Source organism: Mesoplodon densirostris, chromosome 18, assembly GCF_025265405.1.
Source record: "Mesoplodon densirostris isolate mMesDen1 chromosome 18, mMesDen1 primary haplotype, whole genome shotgun sequence".
Taxonomy (NCBI): Eukaryota; Metazoa; Chordata; class Mammalia; order Artiodactyla; family Ziphiidae; genus Mesoplodon; species Mesoplodon densirostris.
In genome coordinates, this window is record NC_082678.1 from 18,275,612 (window position 1) to 18,295,291 (window position 19,680).

Consider the following 19,680-nt stretch of genomic DNA (forward strand, 5'->3'; position numbering starts at 1 on the left):
TATAAACACTGAAAATTGTTACCTGTTTTCTGGGAGAATCTAGTATGGGGAAGTCAAGCCTCAATTGCTGAGAGCATCAGATTCCTCTGGTCCTGTCTAATCAGTCCTGCCTTGTAACCAGGGGAGATGCTGGCGCTTGACCAGATGTCTGTTTTGAGATAAATGAGGCCAGGGCGGTGTAGAAAAGGTCTGTCAGCTGGTGGCTGACTGGAACCGCCTGAGTAGTGAGTGGTCTTTTTCCAGGTTACCTTCCCTTCTGATTGAGCAGAATGATATGGGAACTGTTCCCAAGGGGCCAAGGTCTCAGGACTGCGTCTCTTAGATCTGTGCCACCGCCCTGCGAAGGGAACAACTAAAACACACAAAATATAGTGGCCATGAGGCCTCTTAAATCTTCCCACTATTGTGGCCCCTACAGGAGAGTAAATCAGCTGGAATCTAGGTGAACCTTAAGGGGTCTCCACCCCTCACCCCCCCGCAGAAAAAACGGATGTGTTTCCTGGTAGGAATGCCTCGGCACAGCCCTATAGTGCCGTTTGGCAGTGTTAACTGAGAACAAAAATTGGTGGCACCTTGGGTGTAGCCAGGGCTTCCTGACCCACTAGGACTGGCTGTCTTTGGGGGTCGGGGGTGGCTTCAAGGACGGGCAGGTCTCCGCGCTGAGGCCGGCTCTCTGCGGGGCGTGTTCTTGCGCGGAATCCCCGGGGCACGCAGGGGGCCCCCACAACCAGGCAACGAACGGGGCCGCGCACCAAGTTCCAAACGTCCTCCAGCCGCCAGGGCAGGGCACTCCAGGGCTGGAACTCGGAGACCGAAGATCGGATGGTGGCGGGCTGACGGCGGGGGCTCGGCGGTGCCCGGACCCCCGTTTCCCGGGAGCGAAGAGTGGGAAGCCCGAGGGCCAGGCGCTTCCTCTCCGTCTTCCAGGCGGGCTCCAGACTGCGACTGATGCCCGGCGTGGCCGGACCCAGGGGCGGGGGTGCCCTGGGGCCTCGCAGGGGCCCGGAAAGGCCCCAGAAGCGCGACAAGCCGTGAGGGGGGCAGGGCCGCCAGAGAAGGCGCACGATGCCGCCCGCGACGGCGGTCCCCTCGGTCTCCCTCCGGGAGCTGGCCGACCTCTCCATCGGCACCCCGGAGGTGGGCGCCGTCAACTTCACGGCCCTGCACACGCTCATCGTGGCCATGCTTAAGAATCTCAACCTGCAGGATACTCGGATCGACTTCCCGTCCCCGATGCTCGAGCAGAGTCGCTTGTTCGAGTCCCCGCGGGTCTCAAGCAGCAGGGAGCAGCCGCAGGCGCTGGAGAGCCAGGTGAAGGACCTGGGCGGGCAGGTCCAGGACCTCAGCCTGCAGCTCAAGACCATGGGGAGCCAGGTGCAGGCCATCATGGCGCACGTGCAGCACTTCCCCTCCCAGGCCGACGGGCTGGACGCCCGGGACTGGCTGGAAGCGAAGGATCTGCCCTTGCTTACGCAGGGAAAGGCGCAAGTAGGGTCGACGAAAGTCCGGAAGGACGGCGAGTCGGTCCCCGAGGTGGGCGCTCGGGCTGTCCGCCCCTCCCCCCGCCCCGCCGCTCTGCAGCGCCCCCTGGAGCTGAGCCTCGGAGGCGCACCTGGGGGAGGAGGCGAGAGCCGGGAGACGCGGGCGTGGTGGGGCCCAGGCCTGCTGGCGGCCTGGGCCCACGCGGCCCGTGCTCTACCTTTCAGGGCACGGAGCTGCTCCAGGACATCGTGGAAGACGTGCAAATACTGAAGGAAGCCCAGCAAAAGGCGGAGGAGCAACCCGAGTTGCACCCAGAGGTGAGGGCGGCCGGGACCCCACCTTGGGGAGCTGAGTGGCCCCTTCCCGGGCAGCCTCCTTTGTCCCCTCTGTTACACGGGGGCTCACCCACCACTTGTCAGACACCCAGGCATCCTGAACCGACCCAGAGAGGGGCTGACAACGTCTCAATATTCTTTGAGCGAATTTCCTTTAAACTAGAATAAAGAAAGAAGGTGGTGGGTGTTGAGAGACAAAGCTTGGTCCAAGAAGAGGAGGACTGGAACGGAGGGGGTTATGGGTCACCACCACCATCCCCCTATCTGCAGCCCCCCAGGCAGCCCCACTCTCACTTGGATCTTTGCTCCCTGGGAGAGAGAAACACAAATCCCTCAGTGTAAGCATTTTCCAGTGAACAGCAGAGACCGGAAGTATGCCAGTTCCAGGAGATACTAGGCAGTGCTTCTGTTTCTGGCCCATATGAGACTGGAGTAGGGGATTAGAGCTGGGAAAAAAAGGAGGAGCAATTAGGGGGAAGCCCAGGGAGAGGCTGAGAAGAGAGACTTGAGGGAGAAGAAAAGCTCAAAGGAGGAGGTGGCCGAGACCCTGGAGGAGACTCACCCATGGATGCCACGTGCCCACCTCATCCCAGGCCTCCAGCCCCCAGCAGGACTCATTTTTGCTCTGGGAAGCTCTTCTTTTTAAAGTGTGGTGTTTTTAGGTTTGGAGCTGTCTTCGGTTAGACTAAAGGCTTGTTTTACCTTCAGATTCGTAGATTCTGGAGGTTTGCAGAAGTTATAAGGAGCCACTTAAATGGTAGCAATTTGCTTTGGTTCTTTTGAGGCGCTTTTCTCTTTAAGCAACACCGTCGTTCAGATGCCCTTGAAGTACCCAGTCATCTTGGTCCTTGAGAGGCGAGGTTAGCCTCGTGGAGCACTGCTGCAGTGTCTCACTAGCGGGTTGTGTGACATGCATCCCAGGACCAAAGAAAGGTTCCCATTGCTGCGTCGTTTTTGCTTGTGGCACGCTGTCCCCGGGTACCACCTACCACACTCCGCTTCCCTTCCTCTTGTTGGCTGGGAAGAGCACGGGGAGCCTGGCGTACCAGCCTTCTCTTTACCCTCAGCTCTCTCAGACCCACATTCCTCCTTTCCTCTTCTGCCTTGTGAGAGTGTGTGTGTGTGTGCGCATGTGTGCAGGGTCCACGGGAGGGGCTGCTTTGATCCTCAAACTCTGAACTCTTCTTCCAGAAACTCCTCCAACGGGTTGACGAACTGGAGAAGCTAATTAGAGAAAGGGACGAATTCCTGGTAATGTCAGCCAGTTCTGTGGGAAAGGGCCCTCAGGGGCCCCAGGGGGTAGGATGGTTGCCCGCAGCCCGGCCCCCTCTCTCGGGGCTCATCCAGACTCTCACCCCGGGTGTCTGCATCCTTCCAGGGTGGGGTGCTGTATGCCCTCTGCCTCTTGGGGTGCCCCCCTGGGATGAGGGAACATTCTTTCCCTCCTTGCTCAGTTGTCCATCCAGAGCCCACATGGGACAGGAAACCAGCCACTCAGGACTCACTGGTTACTTGGACAGTGACTTCTCCTCGGGGCTTTGGAAGGTCCCACCCAATCCTGTTAGTTCTGTTCTGTTCCTAAAGCTTCCTGGGATTAAACTCGGGGTGTGTGTGTGTGTGTGTGGGGGGTGTTGTATGTTTGTGTTTGGCGTGTGTGTGTGCACACATATGTGTTGTCTTTCACTGTCAGAAAATAATGAGCTGGAACCTCAGAGTGATGCCTGGTGTGGAAGAAGCCACCATGGTCACCTGGGAAGAGCTGGAGCAGGCGATTACTGACGGCTGGAAGGCCTCACAAATGGTAAACAGAGACGGGGTAGGGGGGCTTGGGCAGCGGTCTTGGGTGGGGCCCCCGAACCTTTCCCTTTTTTACTGCTGTGCAGTATTCCATTATGTGGATGTTTATAATTTATTTCACAAGTTTTCTATTTTGGATATTTTTTATGTTTTTCCCCAATCTTATAACAAACCATGCTCTAATGTGACACTCACACAAGTGAAGGTACTCAGGATAGATTCCTAGAAACAGAACGCACATTTGTGATTTGGCTAGCTTTTGCCAAATTACCTTTCGTGGGCGTGGTTCCAGTTTGGACCCCCACCAGCAATGTAGGAGAGAGCTTGTTTCTCAGTACCCCGCCAACTCTGTCTGTTGGTACCCACTTTTTTTAGCTTGACCGATCGGTTAGATAGAAAACAGTACCAGAGCATAGTTTTGATTTGCTTTCATAGCTTTTCAAAGTTCCTTCAGAGTCTGTCCTGAAATGCACGAGTCCCTTCACTATTAGTGGACAAAGGTGACCAACCCTGGAAATAAAACCTCTTCAGGAAGCCTTTTGCTGATGGTGACTTGTACCCACGGGTGCGGGCATCTGTGCCAAGGCAGTGCACAGGGTAACCAGGCTAAGTTTTCTTTGTCTGAATAAAGTGGGTATTTTCAAACGGCCCTCAAGGACAAGGATCAGCTGCCCTTTGGCCTTGACATTCCTCTTCCCCTGGCTTTGTGTATCTGGGTCACTCAAAAAGGGTCACATGGACGTACAGACTCATGGGGAAGAGAGCAAAGAACACTTTGGCACCACCAAGTGGCCATCTGGGGTTCGCCAAATATTCTCTGGGTACAAAAGACACCCTCCTGGTCTCCCAGACTGCTTCCTGAGTTTGGGGCCCTTCTTCAGAGGAAAGCAGCATCAGAGAGAGTTGGAAGAAGAGCCTGCAAACGAAGAGAGTGGCCTAGAAAAAGGCGGCCTCTGCTTTCACTGTCATGTTTTTAAGCCAAAGCTTTTTTACACTTACCCACATGTCACTGTCCTATGTTTTGAGTGAGCAACACATTTCCTCGGGGTGCCACCAGAAGACACCTGCAAGACCTAAAAATAAGCCTCACAGAAGCAACTCTAGACATTTTTACTTCTCCAGAGGTAAGAAAGTGTCAGGGGTCTGACAGTTGCTCATAATCATGAACGACCCCAGAAGCAGATGAGAATTAGTATAAACATTCTTATTATTTATTTATTTATTTGTTTATTTTTTTGCGATACGCGGGCCTCTCACTGTTGTGGCCTCTCCTGTTGCGGAGCACAGGCTCCGGATGCGCAGGCTCAGCGGCCATGGCTCACGGGCCCAGCCGCTCCGCGGCACGTGGGATCTCCCGGACCGGGGCACGAACCCACATCCCCTGCATCGGCAGGCGGACTCTCAACCACTGCGCCACCAGGGAAGCCCCCCTCCAACTCTTATAATGAGTACTTTTTACTTAGAGTCACTGATTTCTTTCTTCCTCTTCCACCAGGTCTCAGAGTCATCAACAGGGCTTCCTAGGCGCAAAGGGCAGGGTTCCATAACATCAAGTGATAAAATTCCAAGTGGATCCTCCACCAAGCATCCAAGTATTGACGAGGCTATAGAGCCTGCCAGTGATTTTAGCACAGATAAAACCTTCTTGGGAACCAGTGGCATAGGATACTCCTCTGAAGGGGTTACTGGCAGGGAACAAAGCAAAGGTGAGTCTGCTACTGGGTTTCCTGGTAGAGAACAGCACTCAAGGGCCTGTGAAGAAGCTGGCCTAACCAAACACCATCCCCAGTTGAGAGCAGAGTCAGATCTTCACCGGGCTAGAGAGCAGCACGGCTTAGCACATCTACGCAGAGATGAACGAGATGCACACCTTGGCCCAGTTTATCAGGACGTATCCTCCGCCGCCTTGCCTAGAGATCTGCATGGTCATGTGTCCCCAGATCAGCATGGGGGAGTGCACATTAGCCAGGGTCAAATCTATGCACGGCCAGATCAACCTGGATTAGGACCACTTGGCGTGGATCAGCCTGCATCGCTACAACCTAGCACTTATGTACATGGTGTGGTACCCCTCACTGTGGGTCAGCTTGGAGTGATGCCACCTGGAATGGATGAGCAGGAATTGGTGCTAGCTGGCATGGCTCAGAGTGATGCAGTGCCACCATTGGTATCTGGCAGAGGTCAGCAAGGATTGGGACTACCTAGTACAGACCAGCCTGGTATGGTTCCACTTAGCGCATATCAGCATGATGTGATACTTCCTGGCATAGACCAACATGGTATAAAACAGGCTGGCATAGACGAGAGTGGTATGGGACCACTTGGCACTGATCAGCATGGATTGGTACCTCTTGGTGTAGATCATCACGGATTTGTAATATTTCGCATGGATCAGCAGGGCTTGCTGTCACCTGGCTTGATGCAAGTCGCTGCAGATCAGCAAGGTTTTGTACAGCCCACTTTGGGAATATCTGGCTTCATACAACCTGGCACAGAGCAGCATGATATGATCCAGCCCAGTGCAGGTCAGCCTGCTTTGGTCCAACCCAGTATAGGTCAGCCTGGTTTGGTGCAGCCTGGTGCAGGTCAGCCTGGTTTGGTGCAGCCTGGTACGGGTCAGCCTGGTTTGGTGCAGCCTGGTGCCGGTCAGCCTGGTTTGGTGCAGCCTGACGCTGCAGATCAGCCTGGTTTGGTGCAACCTGGTGCAGGTCAACATGGTTTGGTGCAGCCTGGTACAGGTCAGCCTGGTTTGATGCAGCCTGGTGCCGGTCAGCCTGGTTTCGTGCAGCCTGGCGCTGCAGGTCAGCCTGGTTTGGTGCAGCCTGGAGCTGCAGATCAGCCTGGTTTGGTGCAACCTGGTGCTGCAGGTCAGCCTAGTTTGGTGCAACCTGGTGCTGCAGGTCAGCCTGGTTTGGTGCAGCCTGGTGCTGGTCAGCCTGGTTTGGTGCAACCTGGTGCTGGTCAGCCTGCCTCAGTCCAGCCTGGTGCAGGTCACCCTGGTTTGGTCCAGCCTGGAATGTATCAGCGAGGTTTGGTGCAACCCAGTGCAGGTCAGCCTGGTTTGGTGCAGCCTGGTACAGGTCCACATGGCTTTTTTCAACCTGGTGTATCTATGCCTAGCTTGGTTCCACCTGGTACATATCCACCTGGTCTGGTACAGCCTAGTGGCTATCCACGTGGTTTGGTCCAATCTGGTGCCTATCCACGTGGTTTCATGCAGCCTCGTGCCGATCAGCGTGGTTTGGTTCAACCTGTAATAGATCAGCATTGGTTGAGGCAATCTGGTACAGATCGAGGCTTGATACCACCAGGCACAGAGCTTCATGGCTTTCCAACATACCATGCAGATCCTCGAAGTTTTCTATCACCACGCCCATACCAGCATGGTGTGGCACCTCCTGGCAGAGATCAATATGGTCGGGTGTCACCACTCGTAGCCAGTCAAGTTGTGGCATCACCAGGTATAGACCGAGAAGGTTTGGTACCACGAGAGACTTATCAACAAGGTTTGATGCGTCCTGGCCCAGACCAGCATGGCCCCAAACCATTACGCACGGGTGTGGAATCTGCACGCCAGGATCAACAGCATTTGGAAACACCTGAACCAGAGCAGCATGACCAGGCACATTCTGTCCCAGACTCCCATGGTCCAGGGTACCAAGGTGTAGATCAGTATGTCGAGGTAGGTTTGGATCCAAATGAAATACGTGACTCAGTCCGACCTGGAGTTTCTGTTCAGACTTCCCCAAGCCAAGATGCCCCCTTTCTCAGGAGCACACACTCCCTTGACTGTTTATACCGAGGCTCATCAGAAAGGAGTGATGTTCAGAGTGAGAAACATGATTCACTGGATAAATTGGCTCCTAGCTTCCCCATGGCAGTGGAAACATTTCGTCTGCTGGGGGAGCTTATCAGCCTCTACGTGGAGCTTAAGGAGAACATAAAGGATCTGGATGATGAACAAGCTGGCCAGACAGACTTGGAGAAGATCCAGTACCTGCTGGCACTGATGGGTGGGTGCTGTGTGCCCAGAGGCTGCTGTCCTCCTCCTCGCTTGGCTTCATCCTTCTCTCTCCCTGGGCCTCTGCCTGAGGCCCTGAAAACAGCATTTCCATTCTTAGCCATTCTGGGTTCTCCCATAGCCTTCAGGGTCCAAGAGATGGGATTAAACTGCTAGGAGTAAAGGAGCCTCAGGAGAGGAGTGAGGCAGGTTCTTATGCCTTTGCCAGACTCTCTGGAAAGCAGCTGGGAAGATGTTGGGATGAAGGGAAAATGATTTCACGGGGTTGGGCAGGGAGAGAGAATGTTTAAAAATTAAATTTAACCGTCGCACATTCACAATTCTAGCCCCAGAGAATAATTAAGATTTTAGAGTTGGGTGGAAATTGTGGGTAAGTGGTCCCACAGCCTTTTAGGATATTAAGCGTTAGATGGACTCTTCAGAGCTAAGGACGCTTATCCCCTAAAAGGACACTCCTTTCTTCCCATCCCCTCTCTCCAGCCCCCAGGAAAAGCAGATAAATGATATGTGTTGTTCTTGATTGTGAGGGCTGGGATTGGGAGCCCACGGGGAATCTGACGCTTCTGACTCTAAGGCCTCCATTCTCCATAGTCAAGAAGTCCATACCCGATGACCTGCAGGAACAGCTGAAGACCTTAAAGGCCTTGACCAAAGAAGTTGAGGAGGAAAAAGCAAAAGTAAGTAAGGGAGGGTCCGCCTACTTGGCCTTCAGGTGCCAATAATCCCTTTCATTTGCATTTGGATAGATTACATAGTCCTTTCACTTTCATTATTATCTCACTGGATCTGTACAGTCCCCTCAGATGGGAAACACACCTCAGGTATCCACGTGTTTATTTCCTGGATCTAAAACCTGACATTCAAAGCTATTAAGATTCAGTTGGGCCAAAAAGGAGGCCTGAGCTCCTTTCATTACATGTGGCCATTTCCAATAAAAGCCACTGTCACTGGAGCAGCCTTGAAGCCAAGTTCGTGGGACTGTCTGGGACCAGCGGTCATGGCAAGGGGCTGCTAGGTCTTCAGTCATTCTTTTAATGCTAGCTACCTGCATCCATGGGATGGATGGATGGGTGGATGTTAGGAAGGGACCTTGGGCTTTACCAGAGGGTTGGATAGGGTTAGGGAATGGGGGGGACTCCCTGGTGGTCCAGTGGTTAGGCGCTTTCACTGCTAGAGGTCAGGGTTCAATCCCTGGTCTGGGAAATAAGATTCCCACAAGCTGCGTGGTGGGAATTTTTTTTTTTTAAGGATTAGGGAATGGGGGAGGGGCTTGCTGGGGCTGCAGAGGTACGTTCAGAAAGCAGAGATCTCAAGCCTGCCTGACCCTCCTCTTCCATCGGATTTGTAGCTGGAGAAGATGAACAGGATCCTGGAGTGGGAGGGAGAACAAGAAACAGGAAAGGAGGTGAAAGCTGGCCAGCTGAGCCTGCAGCTGGGTACCCTCAGGTAAAATCCCCCTGCCAAATGCAACTTCTGTCCTGGCATCACATGTTCTCAGCCAAGGAGGTGATAGAGCCTTTGGTTCACTCATCCCTGAACTGACCACTATCTTTGACCCGCATTGTGTCTGCTCTTCAGGTTGTCTGTATCTAGTTCAAGTTGCTAGTGGAAGTTTCCCAGGTTCTTAAAACAGCTCAGCACCAGGGCTTAGAAGAACCAAAAAAAAAAAAAAGCCTCTTAGATTCTGTCCCCAGCTGGGGCTTCGGAGCATTTGCTGGAGCCCCTCAGAGCCGTCTCTGTGCAGTGCCAGGCCTCACCCCCTAGAAGCCTCTCAGGCCAGCACACTGGGCACCCACCTCCACCACAGGTGGGGCCTTGGACCCCTTAGAGCTGGAGGGGAACGTGAAAGAACCCTGTCTGCCTCCTCCATCCCTGACGGCCGGGGCTCAGCACTGCTGGGCCCAGGCCCCTGGGCCGGTGGTGGGGCCGGACCATCTCTTGTGCATGCAGAGTCACCGTGGCTGACATTGAGAAGGAGCTGGCAGAGCTGAGGGAGAGTCAAGAACGGGGCAAGGTCAGCATGGAACGTTCGGTCTCCGAAGCCTCCCTTTACCTGCAGGATCAGGTGAGGATTCCACACTCTCCAGCCACAGGGACTAGGGCCCTTCGCAGAGTTGGCTGTGGACATTGGGGATAGTAGACTCTTATCTGATATATAATTTGCAGATATTTTCTCCTGTTCTGTGGGTTGTCTTTTCACTCTCTTGAAAGTGTCTGGCTTTACATCTTTGTTTTTTGTTTTTTAATTAATGTTTTTTTAAAGTCTTAATTAATTAATTTTAATTTTTGGCTGTGTTGGGTCTTCCTTCCTGCACATGGGCTTTCCCTAGTTATGGCGAGCTGGGGCTATTCTTCGTTGCAGTATGCACACTTTTCATTGCGGTGGCTTCTCTTGTTGCGGAGCATGGGCTCTAGGCCCGCGGGCTTCAGTAGTTGTGGTGCACGGGCTTAGTTGCTCCGCGGCATGTGGGGTCTTCCCGGACCAGGGATCAAACCCGTGTCCCTGCATTGGGAGGCGGATTCTTAATCACTGCGCCAACAGGGAAGTCCCCTCTTGGTTTTTTTTTTTTAAATTGGAGTATAGTTGATTTACGATGTTGTGTTAGTTCCAGGTGTACATGCCTTTACATCTTGGGTGTTACGATCCTTGGTCACCCCAGAATGTTCCCAGTGAGGAGCATTGGACTAGGACCAGCCCTCTGAGTGCTCGCAGAAGGATCAGATGGGCAAAGCCGCTGGGCCCAGGGGTCCCACGTCAGGAGCCCCTTTGTGCTAGAGGCCCCATTCTGGGCCCCCTCCAAGTTTGTCAGGACAGTGGTGTACACCATTTCATGACCCAGAGCTGCTTGTCAGGACAGCAGTAGGACAGCAGTAGATAGTGCGTTTAAGAGTCATCTGTCATCCCAAAGCTCACACCTGAGCTTAGCAACCTCCGGGGCTCCCTGGGGCCACACCTGGGAGGGCATCCACTCCCTGCTGGGCAGGCTCGGCCTCTTGACTCTTCAGAAGCGTGTCGGCTCTTCTGGTGGCAAGAGTCTTGCTGAGCTCGGGCAAAAGGGAGCCTGGCTGCAAATACATACGTGTAGAGGAAATTGGGAAAAGCAGTATTTCCAGGCCAAGCGGGCAGTCTGGCCCGGGCCACCACCTGTCTGTCTTTCTGTGTGTCTGTCTTTGCCTCTGTGTCCCCTTCCTTATCCATCTCTCTCAAATACCCTCACATTTCTTTTCCCTTCTGCTCTCAGCCAGCTTTTTTATCTCTCACACACAGTCCAAAAGGGCTGCCCCAGGCCTTGCAGTGTTGCGCACTTCCAAGAAAGGGGGCCTTAGGTTGGTGCAGTCCCTCTCTCTAAGCCAGGACAAGATGTCACAGGCCTTTGGCCAGTCGGGTGTCTAGCTTTGTGGGGACAAACTGGGACCATGGGATCCAGAAGAGAGCAGGAGGGCCAGCAGAAGGAGTTTGTTCCCAGCCAGGCCATGAGAGACCCCTGTAGTGGTAGCACTTATCACATTCTCTCTTTTTTTTTTTTTTTATTGAAGTGTAGTTGATTTACACTCTTATATCAGTTTCAAATGCACACCATAGTGATTCACTGTTTTTATAGATTATATTCCACTTAAAGTTATTATAAAATAATGGCTCTGTTTCCCTGTGCTGTACAATATATCCTGGTGGCTTTTTTGTTTTACACATGGTAGTTTGTACCTCTTAATCTTCCACCCCATCTTGTCCCTCCCCCTTCCCTCCCCCGACTGGTGACCACTAGTTTGTTCTCTAGATCTGTTGAGTCTGTTTCTGTTTTGTTATATTTACTAGTTTGTTTTATCTTTTAGATTCTATATATAAGTGACAACACACAGTATTTGTCTTTCTCTGTCTGGCTTATTTCACTAAGGATAATACTCTCTAGGTCAATCCATGTGGTTGCAAATGGCAAAATTTCATTCTTTTTTATGGCTGAGTAGTATTCCATTTTACATATAAACCACATCTTCTTTATCCATTCATCTGTTGATGGAAACTTAGGTCGCTTCCATATCTTAGCTGTTGTAAATAGTGCTCTCATGGACATTGGGGTGCATGCATCTTTTAGAATTAGTGTTTTCATTTTCTTCGGATAATATATACCCAGGAATGGAATAGCCGGATCATATGGTAGTTCTATTTTTAGTTTTTTGAGGAACCTCCATACTGTTCTCCATAGTGGCTGCACCAATTTACACTCCCACCAACAGTGTAGGAGGGTTCCCTTTTTTCCACACCCTCTCCAGCATTTGTTATTTGTAGACTTTTTGATGATGGCCATTCTGACTGGTGTGAGGTGATATCTCATTGTGGTTTTGATTTGCATCTCTAATGATTAGCAATGTTGAGCATCTTTTTTTTTTTTTTATGATTTTTTCAAAGAGCTTTTATTTATTTATTTATTTATTTATTTATTTTGGCCTCTCAGCATGCGGGATCTTAGTTCCCTGACCAGGGATCGAACCTGTGCCCCCTGCAGTGGAGGCATGGAATCTTAACCACTGGACCACCAGGGAAGTCCCATGTTGAGCATCTTTTCATGTGCCTGTTGGCCACCTGTATGTCTTCTTTGGAACAATGTCTGTTCAGGTCTTCTACCCATTTTTTTTTTTTTTTTTTTTTTTTTTTTTTTTGCCGTACGCGGGCCTCTCACTGTTGCAGCCTCTCCTGTTGCGGAGCACAGGCTCTGGACGCGCAGGCTCAGCGGCCATGGCTCACGGGCCCAGCCGCTCCGGGGCATGTGGGATCTTCCCGGACCGGGGCACGAACCCGTGTCCCCTGCATCAGCAGGCAGACTCTCAACCACTGCGCCACCAGGGAAGCCCTTCTACCCATTTTTTAATCAGTTCTTTGTTTTTTTGATATTGAGTTTATGAGCTGTTTATATATTTTGGATACTAACCCCTTATGGGTCATATCGTTTGCAGATATTTTCTCCGATTCCATAGGTTGTGTTTGTTTTTTTTTTTTGTTGATGGTTTCCTTTGCCGTGCAAAAGCTTTTATTTATTTATTTAAAAGAATCAATTTTATTTATTATTTATTTATTTTTGGTTGCGTTGGGTCTTCGTTGATGTGCGCGGGCTTTCTCTAGTTGTGTCGAGCAGGGGCTACTCTTTGTCGCGGTGTGCGGGCTTCTCATTGCAGTGGCTTCTCTTTGTTGTGGAACATGGGCTCTAGGCGTGTAGGCTTCAGTAGTTGTGGCATGCAGGCTCAGTAGTTGTGGTGCACAGGCTTAGTTGCTCCGGGCATGTGGGATCTTCCCGGACCAGGGATCAAACCCATGTCCCCTGCATTGGCACGCGGATTCTTAACCACTGCGCCACCAGGGAAGTCCCCCAAAACTTTTAAGTTTAATTAGGTCTCATTTGTTTATTTTTGCTTTTGTCTCCTTTGCCTTAGGAGACAGATCCAAAAAATATTGCTACGATTTATGTCAAAGAGTGTTCTGCCTATGTTTTCCTCTAGGAGTTTTATGGTTTCCAGTCTTACATTGAGGTCTTCAATCCATTTTGAGTTTATTTTTGTATATGGTGTGAGAAAACCACATTCTCTTATTGTTATTTACATTCTAGATGGGGACAGAGCATGTGTGAGCCCACCCCTCGTGTCCCCAGGGCCTGGAGCAGGGCCTGTGTGTCAGCAGGGTGTCTGTGGACTAATGGGCATCAGCTCTGTAGGATTTAGCTAGAGGAGATGTGTTCTCACACTGCACCAATGGGCTGACTGGAGAAAGGTCCAGAAGCCTCCTTCCTGCAAGGGCTTTATCAGCATCTGTGCTACCCTCCCTGGGAACTCTGGTCACTATTTAATGGACGGAGGTCGAGCGCCTCCCATGTGCTGCACACCCTGGGAGGCACCGAGGCTGTGGGATGGCCCGGGTCACAGCAGGCCAGGGCAGAAAGCACTCGCTGGTGGCGACCGCATGGATGCGGCGTAACTGGGCCTCGCTCACTGCCCTGCACCCGCCCTCTCGCCCATGCCCAGTTAGACAAGCTCAGGACGATCATTGAGAACATGCTGGCCTCATCCTCCACGCTGCTGTCCATGAGCATGAGCGTGGCCCCGGACAAGCTCCTGACCACCCTGGCACCCAGCCAGATCGACCCTGCGGCCACCTGCCCAGCCTGCAGCCTGGACCTGAGTCACCAGGTCAGCACGCTGGTGCAGCGCTACGAGCAGCTCCAGGACATGGTCAGCAACCTGGCTGCCTCCCGGCCCTCCAAGAAGGCCAAGCTGCAGAGCCAGGTGATGCCACCTGCTTTCCTCTGGTGCGGCCGCTCATGGCCGGCCTGCAGGGAGCCCCTCGGGGAGTCCCCAGGGGAGGGATGTTTGGGCCACTTTTCCATGATGGAGCCCTTTAGCGACCGCACGGAAGTCCCTGGTCTTTCCCTAGGGTCACAGCGAGGGCAGCCGTAGAGCTGGCTCTGGGGATGGGGGACCATGGGGAAGAGCTGGTTCCATGGGTGGGTCCAGCACGGCTGGCTGAGGGGTGGAGCAGTGCCATTCACATGCCTCGGGACGCTGGCATAGCTTTAGGATTCATCGCCCCTCCTTCATGCTGGTCTTCTGGACTCCTTCCCACTTCCCCTCCAAAGGGCAGGCCTGCTGGTGGAGCAGGGAGTAGCACAAGTCCCTGAGGCCTGCCTCTTAGACTCCAGAATTTAGATTCAGCTCAGGGTGGGTGGCGAGGCTGTAGCCCACACCCAACTCTCAGGACTCCTGGGCCTTGAGGCCACCTCTACTGACCACCCACCCCGGTGGACCAGGTCCCTCAAGGCTAGTCCATGGGGAGGTGGGGAATTGTGGCGGCAACTGAGGAGATCCAGAATGGGGTCTGAGGTCGGCCTGTCTGCCGGGTGATGTTTTAAGGGCTGACTTACCAGGGGCGGCAGTACCCCTGGGGGTGCCCCAGGGAGGCTGCCTTTGTCCTTCTGCTGCAGGATGAAGAGCTACTGGGCCACGTCCAGAGCGCCATCCTGCAGGTACAGGGTGACTGTGAGAAACTCAGCATCACCACCGGCAACCTCATCGAGGACCATCGGCAGAAGCAGAAGGACATTGAAGTGAGGGCGGGCAGGGTGGCAGGGGCGGGGCCGACGCACGACCTCAGTTCCCCCTTGTTCCTTATTCTCTGCTCCCTCGGCCTCCCAGGTGTTGTACCAGGGTCTGGAGAAGCTGGAGAAGGAAAAGGCCAACAGGGAACACCTGGAGATGGAGATCAATGTGGTAAGGCTAGGCCGAGGGGCCACCCTGCGTCCCAGGGAGGTCCCACCACTCGTTCTTCAAAAGGCTGAGAGAGGAGGCGAGTCCGACGGGGGATGTGGGCTCAGTGCTGGTGCTCTCACTGCAGGGAGTGGGGCCCCCGCCATGGCTCTCTCCCATCTGGGGGGCCTCTTCCTCTCTCTGGGCAGAAAGCCGACAAGAGTGCCCTGGCGGCCAAAGTGAGCCGTGTCCAGTTTGACGCCACCACAGAGCAGCTGAACCACATGATGCAGGAGCTGGTGGCCAAGATGAGCGGGCAGGAGGAGGACTGGCAGAAGATGCTGGACAGGCTCCTGATGGAGATGGACAGCAAGGTGAGGGGTGGGAGGCTCCAGGGCCCCCTGGACGGGGACAACGCCCTCCTCTCTGGGCGCCGCAGACCCCACCTGCTTCCTCAGAGCTCACCTGGGCCCCACCCTCACCCACAGCTGGACCGCCTGGAGCTGGACCCAGTGAAGCAGTCACTGGAGGATCGCTGGAAATCCTTGCGACTACAGCTCAAAGAGTGTTCTCCGCTCTACCAGGCAGACGAGGCAGCCGCCATGCGGAGGTGAGGCCTGGAAGGGGTGAGGGCAGGCGGGCTGGAGGTGTGCTCGGGGGAATGGCTGATCTTGCCTGGGACCATCCCGCAGTAGGAGTGACAGAGTTTTAGAGCTTGAAAAGCTCTTCTAGCTCAGGCCAGTTCACATTACAGCTGAGAGAGGGAGGGGAGGGAGGCGTAAGGCTCTCTGGGCACAGGTGGGAGGGGGTCCACAGCCCCCAGAGCTGAGAGCACTCCTGGGGGGCCTGGCCCATGGCAGCCTGAGTCCCAGGATTTCCATTCCTGACCGCCAGAGGGCTCCCGAGGCTTACGCAGGGCAGTCCTGGGCCCCTTGGGAACCCTGCCGGCTTTGGGTTAGGGTAGGTGGGTGCTGGGTGTGTGCCCAGAAGCAGACATGTCTAGGAGCTGGTGAGTTTGGTGAGTTCCCGGGGAGCTGGGCCCGGAACTTTCTCTGGTGGCCTGGGGCCTGTCACCCCGGGCACTGAGCGTCCAGCCTGCCTGGCCCACAGAGCGCCGAGCCCGCTGGGTTCTCTGTCCCTCACGTTCGGGACCCTCTGGGCAGGGCGCTCACCCTGTGTGTGTTCCACCTCCTCACAGGCAGCTCCTGGCACATTTCCATTGCCTCTCATGTGACCGTCCCCTGGAGATGCCTGTGACTGGACAGTGAGTGGCCCCAGCTTGTGGCCATGATGGGGGTGGGCACGGCGGGGCTGCGTCTCCTGTATTCCCAGCCTGTCTCCACCTCCTGTCGGCTCCTGCTCTCTCACCGTTCACTCCGTACACCTCGGCTGCTCCTACCCCGGCCTTCAGCCCCCAACCCCTGCCCAGGCAGGGAGGCTCCTCGGGCAGGTGGAGTGTGGGGAGTGGGGGGGGCGGTGCTTGGACGATGGGGTTTCTCACACTCCGACCTTCCCTTCTTTCTGTCCCTGCCCAGAGTCATCCCCCTGACTCCTGTGGGCCCAGGCCTTCCCTGGCACCGGTCCATCCGCCCCTACACGGTCTTTGAACTGGAGCAGGTCCGGCAGCAGAGCCGCAAGTACGGGCAGCGGAGGGAGTCCTGTGCAGGGCTTGCAGGGGGGTCTGGAGGGCGAGAGTGGAGGTTCCTCCTCACGCCTGGGATGGGGAGTAGGGGCGGTGCTGCTAGGGTGCTGACGGAGCTCCCAGCTCCTCCCAGGGTGAGAGCCTCGGAGGAGGAGAGCACCGACCTAGTAACCACCTGCCTTTGGGTCCCTGCTGGGCACCCTTGGGGGACATTGCCTCTGAGACCCCCCTCTCCCTGCTCATACCGGGCATGTGAGGGAGAGAGGCGGTGGCTCCACGAGTGGGTGGGATGAGTGGGGGGGGGGCGTGTTTCACGCCCTCTGGGGCTCCTGCCCTCCTCCCTGCAGCCTTTCCACCTCCTCCTTGAGGGGAGGATGCTGGGGGCGTGGCTCACCCCTCCGCTGGGCCCGCCCCCCGCAGCCTGAAGCTGGACAGCGCTGCCTTCCCCCGGGGCAACCTGGGGCAGACAGAGCGGAGCATGGGGCGCCTGCGCAGCATGCACTCCAAGATGCTGATGGACATTGAGAAGGTGCGGATCCACTTCGGGGGCTCCGTCAAGGCCGGCAGCCAGATGATCCGTGAGCTGCTGCACTCCCAGTGCCCCAGCGACCCCTGCTACAGACGGTAGGTGGCTGGGCCGGGTCCCCGGGGCAGGCGGTGAGCTTCAGCCCACTCACAGCCCACCCACCACCGAGAGCCTGGCACAGAGTGGGGGAGTGTGCGTGCGTGTGTGTGTAAGAGAGAGAATGTGTGTGTGAATGTGTGTGTGAGAGAGCATTGTTCATGTGTATTGTACGAGTGTGTGTGTGTGTGTGTGTGTGTGAGAGATTATGTGTGTGCATGAGGGGTGGGGCCTGTGTGTGGGAGGATGTGTGTGAACGTGTGTATAAAGGTGTATGAGAATGTATGATTGTGTGTGAACGTGTACGTGTATGAATGTGTGAGAGTATGTGTGAATGTGTGTGAATGTGTGAGTGTGTGAACATACGTGTGAATGTTTGAGAATGTGAATGTGTGTGAACACGTACGCGTGAGAATGTGCGTACGTGTGTGTGTGTGTGTGTGTGTGTGTGTGTGTGTGTGTGTGGCCTTCAGGGTGGCCGGGCCGGGCCGCCCTGCTCACTCACCCCCTGCCCTGTCCTGGCTTGAGCGCTGCCCCCCGCCCCACCCTAGGCGTGTCCCCAGCCACACCTGCTCCCCGTGACTCCACCGTCTTCACCGCAGGCTTCCAGATGCGGCTGATCACACCTACCCGAGGGCGCCCCGGCTCTGCGGGGGCAGCCACACCCTCACCTACCCCTACCGCCGCAACCGCCTAAAGCACCTGGCACAGGGCCTGTACCCCACCGAGGAGAACCGGATCGCCAGGAAGGTGGGGGGCACTGCCGTAACGCCAGACTCTCAGGTCCCTCTGGAAAAGCCACCAGAAGTCCCCTCCTGGGCCCTCGACCTCGGGGCAGTTTCTTAGTCAGACCCAGTCCAAGCGTCAGGTTCTTATCCTTTCCTGGGAAGAGGAATGCCAACCCGGCCACCCGCCCACCTGGCACTACCGCCTCCACCACGGGCCCCCCCTTCCCCTGTCGCTTGGCCCTGGCGCCGCCCAGAGCCCCCTCAAGGGCTCTGAGCACCGTTTGGTGCCCGCTTCAGGAGAGGACCACCCTCTGGGAGGCAGGACGGGAGGGCAGCTCTGAGCGGCACTCGCCCATCTCCACAGCACGATGAGGTGGATATCCTGGGCCTGGACGGACATATTTACAAGGGACGGATGGATACAAGGCTGCCGGACATCCTGAACAAAGACAGTGAGTGTCCAGGTGGCCCAGAGGCCCCTCAGCCTCCTTGCTTGGATCCCACAGGGCCCGCCCAGCTCCTTAAGGCCCTTCTTGTGGCCACCGGGCCCTGACTGCCTTCTTCCTCCACCTCCCTGACTCCAAACGTTCAGGTCTCCAGAAGCCTCCGGGTCAGTGTTTGCAGAAGGGGGACGGCTGTCCAGTCTCAGCCAACTAGCTGGGATGTCGTGGCCCCATCTTTTCTTGCCAGCCTTTATCCTCAGACCGCCACCCCAGTCTTCCTGCCTAAGCCTCTGTTCCTAGCATCACCGAGGCCAAGTCCTACCCCTTCTTCATAACTCAAAATACCCTCTCCTGAGCCCCTACCACTTTGTGAATCACCCGTGTCCTGGAATGTCCCCTTCCAGTTAGCCATCCTGAGGTGTGCCATTTGTCACTTCCCACCGGGTCTCACTGCCATGTATGCACCTTTCTAGTTGCCTCCCCTCCCGAACTATAAACCTGGAGTCAGAACTCACCCAGCACCTGGCACGGGGCTGATGTCTGGGGGTGGATATCCGAGTGAGTGGGTGGATGGATGGATGGACAGACAGATGACCGGGCAGACATTTCGGTGAATGAAGTGCTTAGAAGGGGCATATCCACGAATAAAGATGGAGAGGGACGCCAGCTGAGGCTAGCTGTGACCAGCAGCCCTGCAGCCCTCTCCCCATCCCCATGGGTCCCCACAGGGCTCCTACCCGGTGTCTCAGAACTGCCTTTCCCCTCCACTGTCTCCATCAGATTCGGGGATAAAGCACAAGGCCAAGCAGTCCCAGCCCCACATGCACCAGCGGCGGTCACTCAGCGACAGCGGTCAGCTGCCCTCACGACCCAAGAGCGCTCAGATGCTGGCTGGCAACGACTCAGGTAGCTCCTCTCTGGGTGGAGGGTCCTTCTGGGTGGCCTAGGCACTGCCGCTCGCCTCTCCTCCTTGCCCCGCCAGGCCCCTTTCCTGCCCATGACTGGTATATACCTTTATTTCCCTGGAGAGAGGAAGGGCCTGGGAGCTGAGGGATGGGATGCAAGGGAGGAGAGAGAAAACTCTTCATTGCTGAGTGCTTGATAATGCGCCAGGGCTGTGGTCAGATACTGTTACTGCCCCCATTTCACAGAAGAGCAAATAGGGACAGAGTTGCAGCCCAAGCTCTGGCTCCAGGCCCGAGTCCTTCCCCTGCTCACATGTGCCGACTCTCCTGGAGCTAAGCCCCCTGGCCTGGAAGGTCCCCCAGAGTCCCTGCTCTCCCCAGAGGGGCTAAATCCTGCCTGAAAGCCAGAGGGCTAAGGGTTCCCCTGGGGTTTGGCTACACATGGGGCCAGAGAGGGACAGTGGCCTGGAGCTAGGAG

The 19,680-nt window shown here is 55.2% G+C and overlaps 1 protein-coding gene across 1 annotated transcript; it reads left to right on the forward strand.

Annotated features, from left to right (window-relative positions):
* Window positions 1-1,065: 1,065 nt before the first annotated feature.
* QRICH2 (glutamine rich 2) lies at window positions 1,066-19,244 on the forward strand. Its single transcript, XM_060082153.1, has 18 exons — window positions 1,066-1,533; window positions 1,707-1,799; window positions 3,009-3,068; window positions 3,508-3,618; window positions 5,110-7,627; window positions 8,227-8,312; window positions 8,984-9,081; window positions 9,586-9,700; window positions 13,645-13,905; window positions 14,601-14,723; window positions 14,812-14,886; window positions 15,072-15,472; window positions 16,061-16,126; window positions 16,398-16,499; window positions 16,925-17,128; window positions 17,729-17,876; window positions 18,219-18,306; window positions 19,078-19,244. Exons 1-18 carry the CDS (start codon window positions 1,066-1,068, stop codon window positions 19,242-19,244), a joined length of 5,184 nt encoding a protein of 1,727 aa, XP_059938136.1.
* The last annotated feature ends 436 nt before the right edge of the window (window positions 19,245-19,680 follow it).